This window comes from Ranitomeya imitator, chromosome 4 (genome assembly GCF_032444005.1).
Source record: "Ranitomeya imitator isolate aRanImi1 chromosome 4, aRanImi1.pri, whole genome shotgun sequence".
In the NCBI taxonomy this organism is placed as follows: domain Eukaryota; kingdom Metazoa; phylum Chordata; class Amphibia; order Anura; family Dendrobatidae; genus Ranitomeya; species Ranitomeya imitator.
The window spans coordinates 87,055,834-87,069,618 of NC_091285.1; the positions used below are offsets into that span (position 1 = coordinate 87,055,834).

General features: G+C 40.7%; 1 protein-coding gene across 1 annotated transcript in view; it reads left to right on the forward strand.

The window, feature by feature from the left end:
- Positions 1-13,785, forward strand: part of LOC138675535 (A disintegrin and metalloproteinase with thrombospondin motifs 2-like) — a 705,150-nt gene that overhangs the window by 637,995 nt on the left and 53,370 nt on the right. The window contains exon 20 of the mRNA XM_069763862.1: positions 10,709-10,838. Within this exon, the coding sequence (XP_069619963.1) occupies positions 10,709-10,838 (130 nt within the window). The remainder of the gene's footprint in view (positions 1-10,708; positions 10,839-13,785) is intronic.

Here is a 13,785-nt window from a genome sequence, read left to right on the forward strand (position 1 = left end):
AAAGGCATAATGAGGAAGGTTTATGACAGGCAAATTCATCAGATTAAGAGAGCAGCTGCGACGTCCGCAAAGAGGTGGAGGAGTCATGTTTTGGGCTGGAATCATAAGCAGAGAGCTGTGCTAGGCACCTTTAGAGTCCCTGAAGGTGTGAAAATGACCTCAGCAAAGTATATAGAGTTTCTATCATGGTACAAAAAGAAGAACCGTGCCATGCATGCAAAATCCTTTTTATGCATGACAATGTACCATCTCGTGCTGCAGAGAATACCTCTGAGTCATTGGCTGCTATGGGCATAAAATTAGAGAAACTCATGGTGTGACCACCATCCTCCTCTGACCTCAGTCCTACCGAGAAGCTTTGGAGTATCCTCAAGTAAAAGATCTATGAGGATGGGAGGCAATTCACATCAAAACAGCAGTTCTGGGAGACTATTCTGACATCCTGCAAATAATTCAAGCAGAAACTATATAAAAGCTTACAGGTTCAATGGATGCAAGAATTGTGAAGGTGATATCAAAGAAGGGTTCCTATGTTAACATATAACTTGGCATGTTAAAATGTTTTTGATTGAAAAAGCTTTTGATTTCATTAAATGTGATCTCTTAGTTCTGCAAATTCAACAGCTGTCCATTTTCAGTTCTCTACAATCTATAAAATGTTTGAACACTCTGTTGTGCGGCTCACAGAAGGACATAAATTCAAAAAACATCACAGAAAAAAACAACCTTACCAACACCAGGTCAGAATACCATTGCACTAGCAGGATGCAGAAGACCCCCATGATAAAGGCGGGGGCAGCACAGGTGCAAAAAATTGATGAAATGACCACTCACAAACCTACAAATCCATGGAGGGGGCAATTGACTAATATTTAAAAATGCAAACAGATGAGGCTTACATAGGGCGCCAGTCACACAGGTACATGAGATGCAGAGTGTCTGATTAACCGCCTATTGATGACACCCATACTATTAGATTAGTACGTTTGTGACTTGCAAGTATGAGGACCCTTGTCGTGGGTTGCGAGCTTGTGTATTTTGGTCAAAATATCGACCAATACCTTGTGTATTTTTTACATAATTTTTCACTATTTTATTGCACCTTTTTCCATTTTTATGCAGGATGAATTGGCGTGTCTGTTCTTGTGGGGTGCACTTATATAGTGCTGGACAGCCATTTTACATAGTTACATAGGTTGAAAAAAGATCTAGGTCCATCAAGTTCAACCTTTCTCCTTGTTATGTGTACTGAGGACATCATCCAGCCCTTTTTTAAAAGCCGTTATAGTGTCTGCCATTACTACCTCTTGTGGTCGGCATTCCACAGTCTGACTGCTCTAACTGTAAAGAACCCTTTCACATTTAGTTGACATAATCCCCTTTCTTCCACCCGTAATGAGTGCCCCCTGGACCTTAGTGTGGTCCATGGAAAGAATGTCATGTGCTAGTCCTTTGTATTGACCACACATGTGTTTATACATATAAATGAGATCTCCTCTGAGACGTTTTTTCTTAGCTAAACAAGCCAAACTTTTCCAACCCCTCATCATATGAGAAGCCTTCCATCCCTTGTAATAATCTAGTTGCCCAGCTTTGAACCAACTGTAACTTCTGAATGTCCTTTTTAAAGTGCGGGGCCCAAAACTGGATCCCATATTCTAGATGTGGCCTCACCAGTGATTTATAAAGAGATAACAATACGTTGGGCTCACAGGATTTTATCTCTCTTTTTATACACCCTAAAATCTTGTTTGCTTTTGCAGCTGCTGCCTGACATTGAGTAGTGCTGCACAGCTTACTTGTAACCAGAATACCCAAGTCCTTCTCTTGATCTGTAGTACCGAGTATACTCCCATTTAATGTATATGCAGCAATAGGATTACTCCATCCTAGGTGCATTAATTTACATTACACCTCATTTGCCAAGTGTTTGCCCATTCAGTCATCTTATCCAGATCATTTTGTAATATTGTGCTGTCAAGGTCAGATTTTAATATACTACATAGTTTGGGGCGTCACTAAAGACTGATACTTTACTCTCAATCCCATTCACAAAGTCATTAATAAAGAGGTTACAAAGAATCAGTCCTAGCACAGATCCCTGCAGTCCACACTGCTGACTATATCCCATTTAGAGAACGTACCATTTATGACAACTTTGTTTCCTGTCATTTAGCCAATTCCTTACCAATCTGCATATAGTTTCCTCCAGTCCTTGCCTCTGTAACTTCAATATAAGGCTGTTAAGTAGTAAAGTATCGAATGCCTTTGCAAAGTCCAGATAAATCACATCAGCTATATTACCAACATCCAGATTGGCACTTACCTCCCCATAGAAACCCAACATGTTAGTTATACACAATTTATTTTTCATGAATCCATGCTGGTTGTCAGTTGTTATCGTATATACTCGAGTATAAGCCGAAATTTTCAGCCCACTTTTTTTAGGCTGAAAATCCCCCTCTCGGCTTATACTCGAGTCATTGTCGGCAGGGGAGGGGGAGCGGCGCTGTGATATACTCACCTGCTCCTTGCGCAGTCCCTGCATGTCCGATGGTCTCCGGGCAGCTCTTCCTGCGTTCAGTGGTCACGTGGTACCATTCATTAAATTAATGAATATGGGCGCATATTCATTACTGTAATGAGCGGTACGTGACTGCCAAACATAGGAAGATGCTGCAGGCTCCGGAGACCATCTGACAGTGAGACGCTGCCAGGGACCACGTCGGGAGCAGGTGAGTATGACGGGGGAGGTGAGCATTGCGCGATAGTCACCATCCTCGTTTCACCGCTGGGCACTGCTCTGTCTTCCGTCCTCTGCACTAACTGTTCAGATCAGAGGGCGCGATGACGCTATTAGTGTGCTTTCACTTTCATGCACTTTCATGTGCTATAGACGGTACTACAAGCACAGTTGTCATACTGTCTGTTCAGCATGGATGGCCTGAGGACAGGGAGGAGGAGGAGGACAGCATGGTCAATCATCCTGTTGGTGAGGACACTGAAATCTTGCCTGCTAGCAGTCTGGCAGGCATGGCTGACTTTATGTTGCGCTGCGTATCCCGTGAACTTTGCATTATTAAAATTTTTGGTGACACTTCTAGACCCACGCTACAAGGAGAACTTTCAATCTCTTCTTCCAGAGGCAGACAGGTGTACTAAAATGTTGACGTACTAAAATGTTGACGTACCAGAGGGCCCTTGTAGAGAAATTACTAAAAAAATTCCCATCTGAGAACGCTGACAGCAGAGTTTGTTGTACAACCAGGGAGTCCAAGCGAGAGAGACAGAAGTATAATTCAGCTCAGGTAGGGGAACAATGGCAAAGTTCTTGGACAGTTTTCTCAGACTCTCCCATCGTGCCGGCACAGAGGCAAGGGGTGGTGTCACAAGAAGTGCAATGTTTGGTAAGATGCTGAGGGAGTACCTTGCTGATCGTAAAAACGTCTTCTGTGATTCCTCTGTGCCTTTTAATTATTGTGTATCCAAGCTGGACACGTTTCATGAACTGGCTCTCTATGCCTTGGAGGTCCTGGCCTGCCCTGCTGCTAGCGTTCTGTCAGAGCGGGTTTTTAGTGCCGCTGATGGAATAATAGCAGATAAGTGCATCCGTCTGTCAACTGAAAATTCCGACAGGCTGACTGTTATAAAAATGAACAAGGGTTGGATTGGGCAAGACTTTTGTACAGCACTGAACAAAAACAGCGAAACATAACCTCAAATACATTGTCTTTTTTGTGGAGGTGTATTCTCATGCGCCTCTTCACAACCACACATGGGTATACGCTTCCTAATTTGGTCTGTTTGGTATTATCCTCCTCCTTATCCACATCCTCATTATCCACAACCATACGAATACCAGGGTGAATGTATTCCATGATGCAAGAGTCACTCATTTTTTGTGCAAGGGTGTTTTTATGATGCACGTTAATCATTTTAAACCAAAAAAATTTTTACTGCCCCAGGGGGAAATATTTGTCAGTCCATGCACTTTGTGTATTGGCATTACAAGTCGATGAGACCCGTTCCTTTAAATTGGGCCTAGTTTTTAATGAGGCCTTCCTCAACGTCTCATCCTCCGCCGCTAGATCACCAGGGTTTACGTGTTCCATGCTGCTACAGCCTGTCCAATTTTTGGCACGGGTGTCTATCATGTCCATAAAGTATTTTTTTTTAAATGTACCCCCCCATGGGGAAATGTTTGTCAGCCCATGCACATTGTGTATGAGCATTACAAGTCTAGGAGACCTGCTCCTTTGTAATGGGACAGGTTTTTATTAAGAAGCCCTCTTTCATGATCCTTCCAAGGGGGGATTGTGTTGCGTGCAAATTTGGGTCAAGGCAGCCCTTGCATTCAATGCATAAGGAAACAGTATGGCAGGACCAACTGAAAAATGTGAAGTGGGTTTTCCTGTGGCCATTCAGTACCTGGGCTCAAAGCATTATTGTGGTGCATATGATTTGGTAGTGGGGCAAGTCTTGCTGTTAATACATAAGAAAACAATATGGCAGGACCAAGCGAATAATAATAAGTGTTTTTTCCTTTTGCCATCCAGTACCTGGGTTCAAAGGCTTATTGGGGTGCATATGACTTGGTAGCAGGGCAGGCCTTGCAGTTAATACATAAGAAAACAGTATGGCAGGACCAACTGAAAAATGTGAAGTGGGTTTTCCTGTGGCCTTCAGTACCTGGGTCCAAAGCCTTATTTGGGTGCATATGACTTGGTAGCAGGGCAGGCCTTGCAGTTAATGCCTTAGAAAACAGTATGGCAGGACCAACTGAATAATGTGAAGTGGTTTTCCTGTGGCCATCTAGTACCTGGCTTCAAAGCCTTATTTGGGTGCATATAACTTGGTAGCATGGCAGGTCTTTCAGTCAGTAGTAGTACATAAGAAAACAGTATGGGTTACAAAATAACTAATGTGAAGTGAGTTGTCCTGAGGCCTTCCAGTACCTGGGTTCAAAGGCTTATTGGGGTGCATATGACTTGGTAGCAGGGCAGGTCTTGCAGTTAATACATAAGAAAAAAGTATGGCAGAACCAAACAAATAATAATAAGTGTGTTTTCCTTTTGCCATCCAGTGCCTGGGTTCAAAGCCTTATTGGGGTGCATATGACTTGGTAGCAGGGCAGGCCTTGCTGTTAATGCATAAGAAAACAATATGGCAGAACCAACTGAATAATGGGAAGTAAGTTTTCCTGTGGCCATCTAGTACCTGGGTTCAAAGCCTTATTGGGGTGCAGGGCAGGCCTTTAAGTCAGTACATAAGAAAACCGTATAGGATTACAAAATGACTAATGTGAAGTGAGTTTTCCTGTGGCCTTCAGTACCTGGGTTCAAAGCCTTATTGGGGTGCATATGACTTGGTAGCAGGGCAGGCCTTGCAGTTAATACATAAGAAAACAATATGGCAGGACGAAAGAATAATAATAAGAGTGTTTTCCTGTTGCCATCTAGTACCTGGGTTCAAAGCCTTATTTGGGGTGCATATGACTTGATAGCAGGGCAGGCCTTGCATTCAATGCAACATTTTTTTCAGGAAGCCCCCTGTACCTCTTGTGAAAGGGGTATTGGGGTGCGTTGTAATTCTTGGCAGCCCAACCACTCACTGCATAGGAAATAACAGCATAGGAGACCTACTGTTTAATAATGGCCCTTTAGGAATATTAATGCCGCCTGATGCCCCTCTAAAAATAGGCTTTGTGACTTTAGGAGTCCATCCTTCATAAATGAAAGATGTGTCTTCTTATGTGTCACACACCACATGTCCAGCTAGGGTTGTTAAATGTTATCATGACATTTCCATGTGAATGCATTTGTATTGGTTGAAAGCAATGTTAAAGTTGAAAAACGCATCAAAAACGCTGCGTGTGAACATATCCCAAGTGGTGGAGGAACAATTAGATCTAGGGTTAATTATTTTGCCTTATGTACAAGTCATTACCCTGGAAATGATGTACCTTAACATATTTCCCAGCAAAATCCATTTTGGTTACATTTTTGTATGTTTTTTGGTGCACCTGTAAAAATGGCGTGAAACGCTGACAGCATTGCTTACAGCTGTGACATAGGAGTCAGAAATGCTTCCAGGGGCGATCCCCATTATGTTCCCATGTCATTTGAGCAGTGTTTCCATCATTTTTAGACGTTTTTAAAAGGACCCCCGAGGGGATTGCGGTAAAAATACTCTGGTTTCCCATAGACTTACACATGGGCCGAGTACCCGAGTATTCCAATTTGCTCGACCCGAGCAACAAGCACCCGAGCATTTTAGCACTCACCCATCACTAATAATAAAAGATGTTTATTATTACTATTTCAGACAACAGTTAGAATTTATTTTACAAACTGTTTTAATACACTATCAGCCTCTCTTTTGGCATTGTTTTATATAATTTGTACTTGTCCATAGGATTTATTTCAACTGTTCTTCGTGTACACACGTTTTCCCTGACCCAAACCACCATTTGGTATCTTTATTTTCATCTCTTATAATGCCCTCAAAAAGTTTGCACTACTGATGTCAGCCTTCTGGTATGGTAGGTGCCTAAATCCACCTTCTTACCTTTCTTACATATAGGTACCATGTCAGCCATCCTCCAATGCTGAGGCACCAACCCTGTTACAAGAGAGTTTAAGAATATGAGAAATGGCAGTCTGTGAGTTCCCTCAGTATCCATGGAAGAATGCCATCTGACCCAGTAGATTTGTCATTGTCTAATTTGCTCAGATGTAGGCCTACTTCTTTGTGTGTTAAAACTAGTTATATCAGGTGGTGAATTCTGATTTTTGACTTGTTGAATGATCCCTGGAACAGACCGTTCATTGGTGAACATAGATGAAAAGTGCCTGTTTAATATCTCAACCTTTTCGTTATCCTCTATAATTATTTTGTTATCATCTTTTAAAAGGCCTATGGCATCCATTTTTTTATATTTGGCATTGATGTATTTATAAAAATTTTAGGATTTATTTTAATATTGCTGGCGATTTGTGTTCCAGCAGTTAATTTTCTAGTTTGATTTCTTTTTACATATTTTTATACTCCTGAAATGCTATTTCTGTATTCTTGGCCTTCAATATTTTGAATGCCCTTTGTTTTGGTCTTATTAAACTTTGTACTGTCATATTTATCCATATTAGTTTCTTTTTATTCCTGGACATTTTATTACCAGATGGTGTAAGTTTCATACATGATTCTAGTAGTATATCCTAACATGCACCATTTCTGTACGGTATCCCCAGTTGTCATGACATGGTCCCAGTCTACACAATTACAGTAGTGTTGAAAATAATAGGAGTCTAATATGACTAACCAGATCGATCACTGTTTTTGGTATACATTATATTACCACATGTCAAACAATTTACCTGTTGGTACAGTAGACTCTAAGAAATCCAACAGACTCTGCATTCATGATCTGCATGTTTTTGAGTGTGTGTATTAGAATAATTAATTTAAAAAGGTGTGTGTTCAAAATAATAGCAGTGTGAAGTACAATTAGTGAGGTCCATCATTTTGTGAAGAAACAGGTATGACTCAGGTAGCGCTTATTTAAGAGTGAAGCCAGGACAGGTTGTACATGGATTTCTCCTTGAAACACAACCTATAAACTTTCCCCCCTTGCAAGGGAAATCAAACCCCCCTTGTTTTTACACGGGGAATATATGCTCCCAAAACAGCAGGAAATATATATATACCTATAGAGATATAGTCCTGATCCTCAAAAAATCAAAAGAAAAAATAGAACTCTAAGGACTACATATAAAAATGGGAGCAAAACACCAGAGTATATAAATATAACAATTTTTATTACATATCATGTTAATAATCAATACATCACATAAATAGTAACTCTGAGAAAAACCAAAGAGCAGACAAAAAAACAGAAGAAAAACATAATACCAGGCAGCAAAAACGCAGGAAAAATTGCGCACCACTACAGATATCTTAGTATAAACAGCCCCCAACAGGGATACCATATGTAAATCCAGCCATAGTTAATTAAGTCAAAAAAGAGGACTTAATAGAAGATGGTATTAAAAGGAGCAGAGAAAGTATGGACTATATTGTGCACCAGGATACTGCACTGATAAAGCTGCTAACATAACGGGTACAGTAGAAGGTAAGCATAAATATCTAATCCTACTATACCTGAAGCCATGGCTGGTCTCTGTAGGGTGGGCAAATCCTGCTGCCGTGCTGCCAAGCGCCTCGACGCGCGTTTCGCCCGATGAGCTCCTGACGAAGCTCATCGGGCGAAACGCGCGTCGAGGCGCTTGGCAGCACGGCAGCAGGATTTGCCCACCCTACAGAGACCAGCCATGGCTTCAGGTATAGTAGGATTAGATATTTATGCTTACCTTCTACTGTACCCGTTATGTTAGCAGCTTTATCAGTGCAGTATCCTGGTGCACAATATAGTCCATACTTTCTCTGCTCCTTTTAATACCATCTTCTATTAAGTCCTCTTTTTTGACTTAATTAACTATGGCTGGATTTACATATGGTATCCCTGTTGGGGGCTGTTTATACTAAGATATCTGTAGTGGTGCGCAATTTTTCCTGCGTTTTTGCTGCCTGGTATTATGTTTTTCTTCTGTTTTTTTGTCTGCTCTTTGGTTTTTCTCAGAGTTACTATTTATGTGATGTATTGATTATTAACATGATATGTAATAAAAATTGTTATATTTATATACTCTGGTGTTTTGCTCCCATTTTTATATGTAGTCCTTAGAGTTCTATTTTTTCTTTTGATTTTTTGAGGATCAGGACTATATCTCTATAGGTATATATGGATTTCTCCTTGAAAGCCTGAAAAGTGTGGGTCGTTCTAGACAATGTTCAGAAAAACAGCATACTTTGATTAACAAGTTCATTGAAGGGGGTAAAACGTATAAAGCAGTGCAGACAATGATGGGTTGTTCAGCTAAAATGATCTCCAATGCTTAAAAATGGAAAGCCAAACCAGAGAGATGTGGAAGAAAATGGAAGACTACCATTCAAATGGATGGAAGAATACCCAGAATGGCAAAGGCTCATCCAATCAGCTTCAGGATGATCAAAAACTGTCTCAAGTTACCTCTGAGTACTGTGACAGTAAGAAGACGCCTGTATGAAGCTAATCTCTTAGCAAGAAGTCCCCGCAAGGTCCCACTGTTGTTCTTTTTGAGTCCAAGGGCCACAGACTGGACCTATTTACCGCTTACCAAGGATCATGGACCAGTTTGCATATATTAATATACTTGAAGAGGTCATATTGCCTTGTGCTGAAGAGCATATGCCCTTGAAATGGGTGTTTCAACAAGACAATGAACCTAACCACACCAGTAAACAAGCAAAATATTGGTTTCAGTCCAACAAAATTGAGGTTATAGAGAGGTCAGTCCAATCCCCAGACCTTAGGGAGGGGGCCAGATCAGGTGATAGAATATACCTAAACAGTAAATAATATATATAGCCTATTATATATCAGTGGCCGGTATATGAAAGACTTAAATACAAAGTATGTATGTATATTTAATATACTGTTGTATCAGATAGTATTGCACATTCCCAAGGTAAGCTATTGTAAACATATACATGTCCTTCATCAGGGTCTCCTTCGACGAAGGACATGGTCCAAAATGCGAATCAGGGTGGGCGCCGCACTTGGACCAGGGATCTCCTACCATGTAATATCAATATATGATCTTTCCACAATAGTCTCTATACAACGCTGCCTGGGACTCATCAGGTTATTATTGTACCCATCCTGATTGATGCAAACTGTTTGGGTCAGGGTTGTTTCTTGGACATTCTGGTTTTTAACATAGATACCAAGATGCCTTAACTTTTGTGACACCTGTTGATGCAGGTTACTTTTACACAGATGCACATATGACAATGTTGACAATTTTGGCCTGTTTTGTTCTATTATATTAAGCGACACCAGACAGTATATGCTTACATTAGCTTTCCTTGGGAATGTGCAATACTATCTGATACATCAGTATAATGCATATACATCTATACCTTGTATTTTGGTCTTTAATATACTGGCCATTGATATATAACAGGCTAAATATCAGGTTAGTGATTCACTGGATTGCTAAATCGTCCCCCAAAATAGTACATATTGTGAGTTTGTAAAGACAAATGCAGACCCTGCTATTTTATAGAACAGCCCAATGTTCATTTTTTGTTATTTTCTGTAAAGTAGTTAACAATTATATCCATTTCTCTTCATGTTTTAAATTAGAAAACTGTTTTCAATGTTCCTAATGCTGGAAATAAAAACTAGTATAAAGATTTTGTGATTAACTCATTCTTTTGTTGAAATCAGCTTTCCTAAAAATCCATGTTTTTGCCTTTTTTGTTTCTTTTTCTGTGAAACTCTGTTGTGCATAATAATTTGGGACAATGCATTTTGATTTTTTTGTTTTGACAAACAAAAAACAAAACTGTTCTCATCCGGAAGTTTGTCCAATAAAATTTGATTCGTACTCCAATGGTGGATGATATGAACATTACACTGATTCATTTACGTTGACCATTTAGGAAAGTCGGAGAAAAATAGTATTTGCGTAATACTTTGGAGCGCGGTTTAATGATCATTTCTCCTCTCGTAGGGAGCATTTGGGCTGTGTATTCATTCTATTAGAACTGTACTTCGTAGATTATGTGGAATATCACCTTTACTTATTTTATTCTTTTATTTCCATAGTGTTCTGTAACTTGTGGTAATGGAACTCAAGAAAGACAAGTTCTCTGTGGTTCAAGTGACAATAAAATAGATAGCTGTAATAGTCACAAACCGGAAACCATACAGATTTGCAGTCTGCCTTCATGTCCTGGTAAGTTACGCTACCACAGAATTATTGACAAATATACATTGATAAAGAGGGATTCTAGCAACCAAAAGTTATTACATACCCATAGGAAACTTCTAGATTGGTGAGGGTCTGCCTGCTGAGCCCCACACCAGTCACCAGAACGGGAGCTTCTGTCACCGGTTTGGATGGAGTGGCTGCTGCTCCACTTGCCGTGCTACTTGAGTACTGCACTATTATACCTATGGCAGTCCTGTAGAGAATGAAGGCAGTCAAGCATGTGCAGCCTTTAAAGGAGACAAAAGTGACCTGTCCCAGTGATTGTTGGGTGTCTCAGCAGGCGGACCCCCACTGATTTAGAAGTTATCATCTATCTGACGAAATTACTTGAATACCTCTCTTACTTGAGAAAATAGAAGTATAAATACATGAATTGTGTTTGGGACCTTTCCTGTACTTATCTAAAATTCACACTAAGTGTTAATCAGTAGGGCTATTGACATGGCCATATTGCTATGTGCAGTCCACATTGTAAAAGGGCATGGTAGAACTAGTACAGCTGTGTTTCTCTCATAGCCATCATTGGGGCCTGGATATATGGATCTGTAATATTCTAGAGGTGATGATTTGCACTCTTATTCCACTTTCTATATTCCTTGCTCCTATACACTGATTATTATCAACATTATTTTTAACATTATCATTAGCATCTTTAAAAGAGTTGTCCAGCATGTTCAAAAAATACACAAACTTACCAAATACAGGGTTACTGTAACATAAAATACACAACTGTTGAGTATGGCTACATTTTTTGTTGTAAAAGAGAACCCGTCATCAAGATTTTATGCCCTAAACTAATGGCGTGTATATAAAGGCTCATTAAGGCTGAATAAATCCTTACCATTCTATGGAGAAATCCTTTTTGTGGTTTTAGAGAAATCCATAGTTGTAATTGTAAACTAATGATTGTATGGGCAGTGCGCGGGCATAACACGACCAGCTTACTGCCTCTCTGGCTTATCCCAGCTTACTGCCTGCCTCCTGTCTAACAGATCGCTGAAACATGGCTGACCTGTAAGTCTGTCACATATAGACAGGAGGCGGGCAGGGAATAGGGAGACGCAGGAGAGCTGGAAGTATAATGCCCACCCACTACACTTACAGCTTAGTAGTTTACAATTTCAACTATGGATTTCTCTAAAACAGCAAAACAATTTATTCAAGACTAGATGGCAGTCCGATTCTAAAGAATCGGGAGTCTAGAATCCATATATACTTTATTTATTCAAATGTAAGAATAATACAATTAATAAATAATAGTAAGAAAGAACAAAAAATGGCTGCACTCACCAGCTCTTGACAATTCTTGTTATTTAAGGTACAGTTACACAGGATCCATGAACATGCTTATGAGGGGAGGGATGAAAGACATCAGACGACAACTTTGCGTGTTGTGGGCAGTGTCAGGTAGTAGGAAAATAGCCAGTTAATAATAGGCAATAGTTCTTTGCAGGAATGCAGATATTAATAAATAGGCAGTTTATATTGCAGAGAAATTGCTGGGCAATAATGGACAATGTCCTTATGTGGCAAATAATAGAGCAATATACCCAATGTGGCAAAGAAGAGGTTAATAAACGGCAGTCTCTCAGTATAACAGTCAGTGAATAATAGGCAGTATATGGAGAAAACACCAAACAAAAGTTCAAAATTGGTGTGAAAATGTCACTGAACCACTTCACAACTAAATATATATAGTTTTGGTAAATGGTATTATCATTTTTTTTGACGAAATTCGGCAGGAGCTTGAAGAGCAACGTCACTGGGCCCGCCTCCACGCAGTAGAAACTTGCTGTGAGGTAAAAATTCAAAAATCACACCAAAATGGCGGGCGGAGTGTGTCACAGTACGGCACGTTTCTGAGTGGTCGCTCGCAGCAGGCGGCAACCAATCAGACACTGGACACTGTTGACGTCACTTATCTCCGGACATTAGCTCCGGACATTAGCTCCGGACATTAGCTCCGGACAAAGCCACGGAAGTTGGCACAAATTGCAGGAAGTAGTATTCTAGGCAATTATATATTAGAAAAGTAAGGATTTACTTAGCATTAAAAGGAACTTGTTATGTAAAAAAAAGCTATTCATCTGCAAGTTGATAGCGTTCGAAAACTGTACGGAGCCTGCACTGAGAGCCCAGGTGCTGGGAGGAAATTAATTTTATTCCGCCTGGTAGCATCCGGTTTTCAGTCATATTGGTGGGGCGACGCAGCTTCAGTCACTGCTCAATGAATAGTAAGCAGCAGCTGTAACCATGCTCCCAGTACTTGAGTCGACTGTTAGTGAGTGCTGGGGGAGCGGTTGCAACCGCCGCTCACTATACACTGAGCAGTGACTGAAGCTGTGTCGGCCCATCCCCCTGACTGAAAGCCGGAGGAAGCCAGGAGGAATGTTAATTTCCTCTCGGCAGTGGGGCTCTCACTGTGGGTGTCAGGCAGCTTCAAAATTATAAGAATCTGTAGATTAAGCTCATATCTGCAGGTTAATAGAGTTTTTTTTTACATGGCAGGTTCCCTTTAAAGGGAACCTGTGACCCCCCCACCCCCATGGCCTATTAAAGTAAAAGAGCCACCTTCAGCAGCAGTAAGGCTGCTTTCTGTGAAGATGGCTCTTATATTTATTATCCATAGGAACGCAGAGATAATGACTTTTATAAATTTCCCGCCATACCTCTATTGAGTTAGGGATGTATGTTTTCTCCCCCTGACTCTACCGCCTCGCAGCCGTCCATCATCCATTCTCTTTCTCGTGACGTCACCAGCGCCTGCACTCTGCAATCAGCTCTCGCGCATGCGCCATGCACGCTGCCCGTGAACTTACATCAGGTGCCTGCACCGTGCTCCATTGAAGATAGTGCCGATTTCTCGTGAGATTTGTGAAGTCTCGTGAGACTTTGGCACTTCTATCGAGGA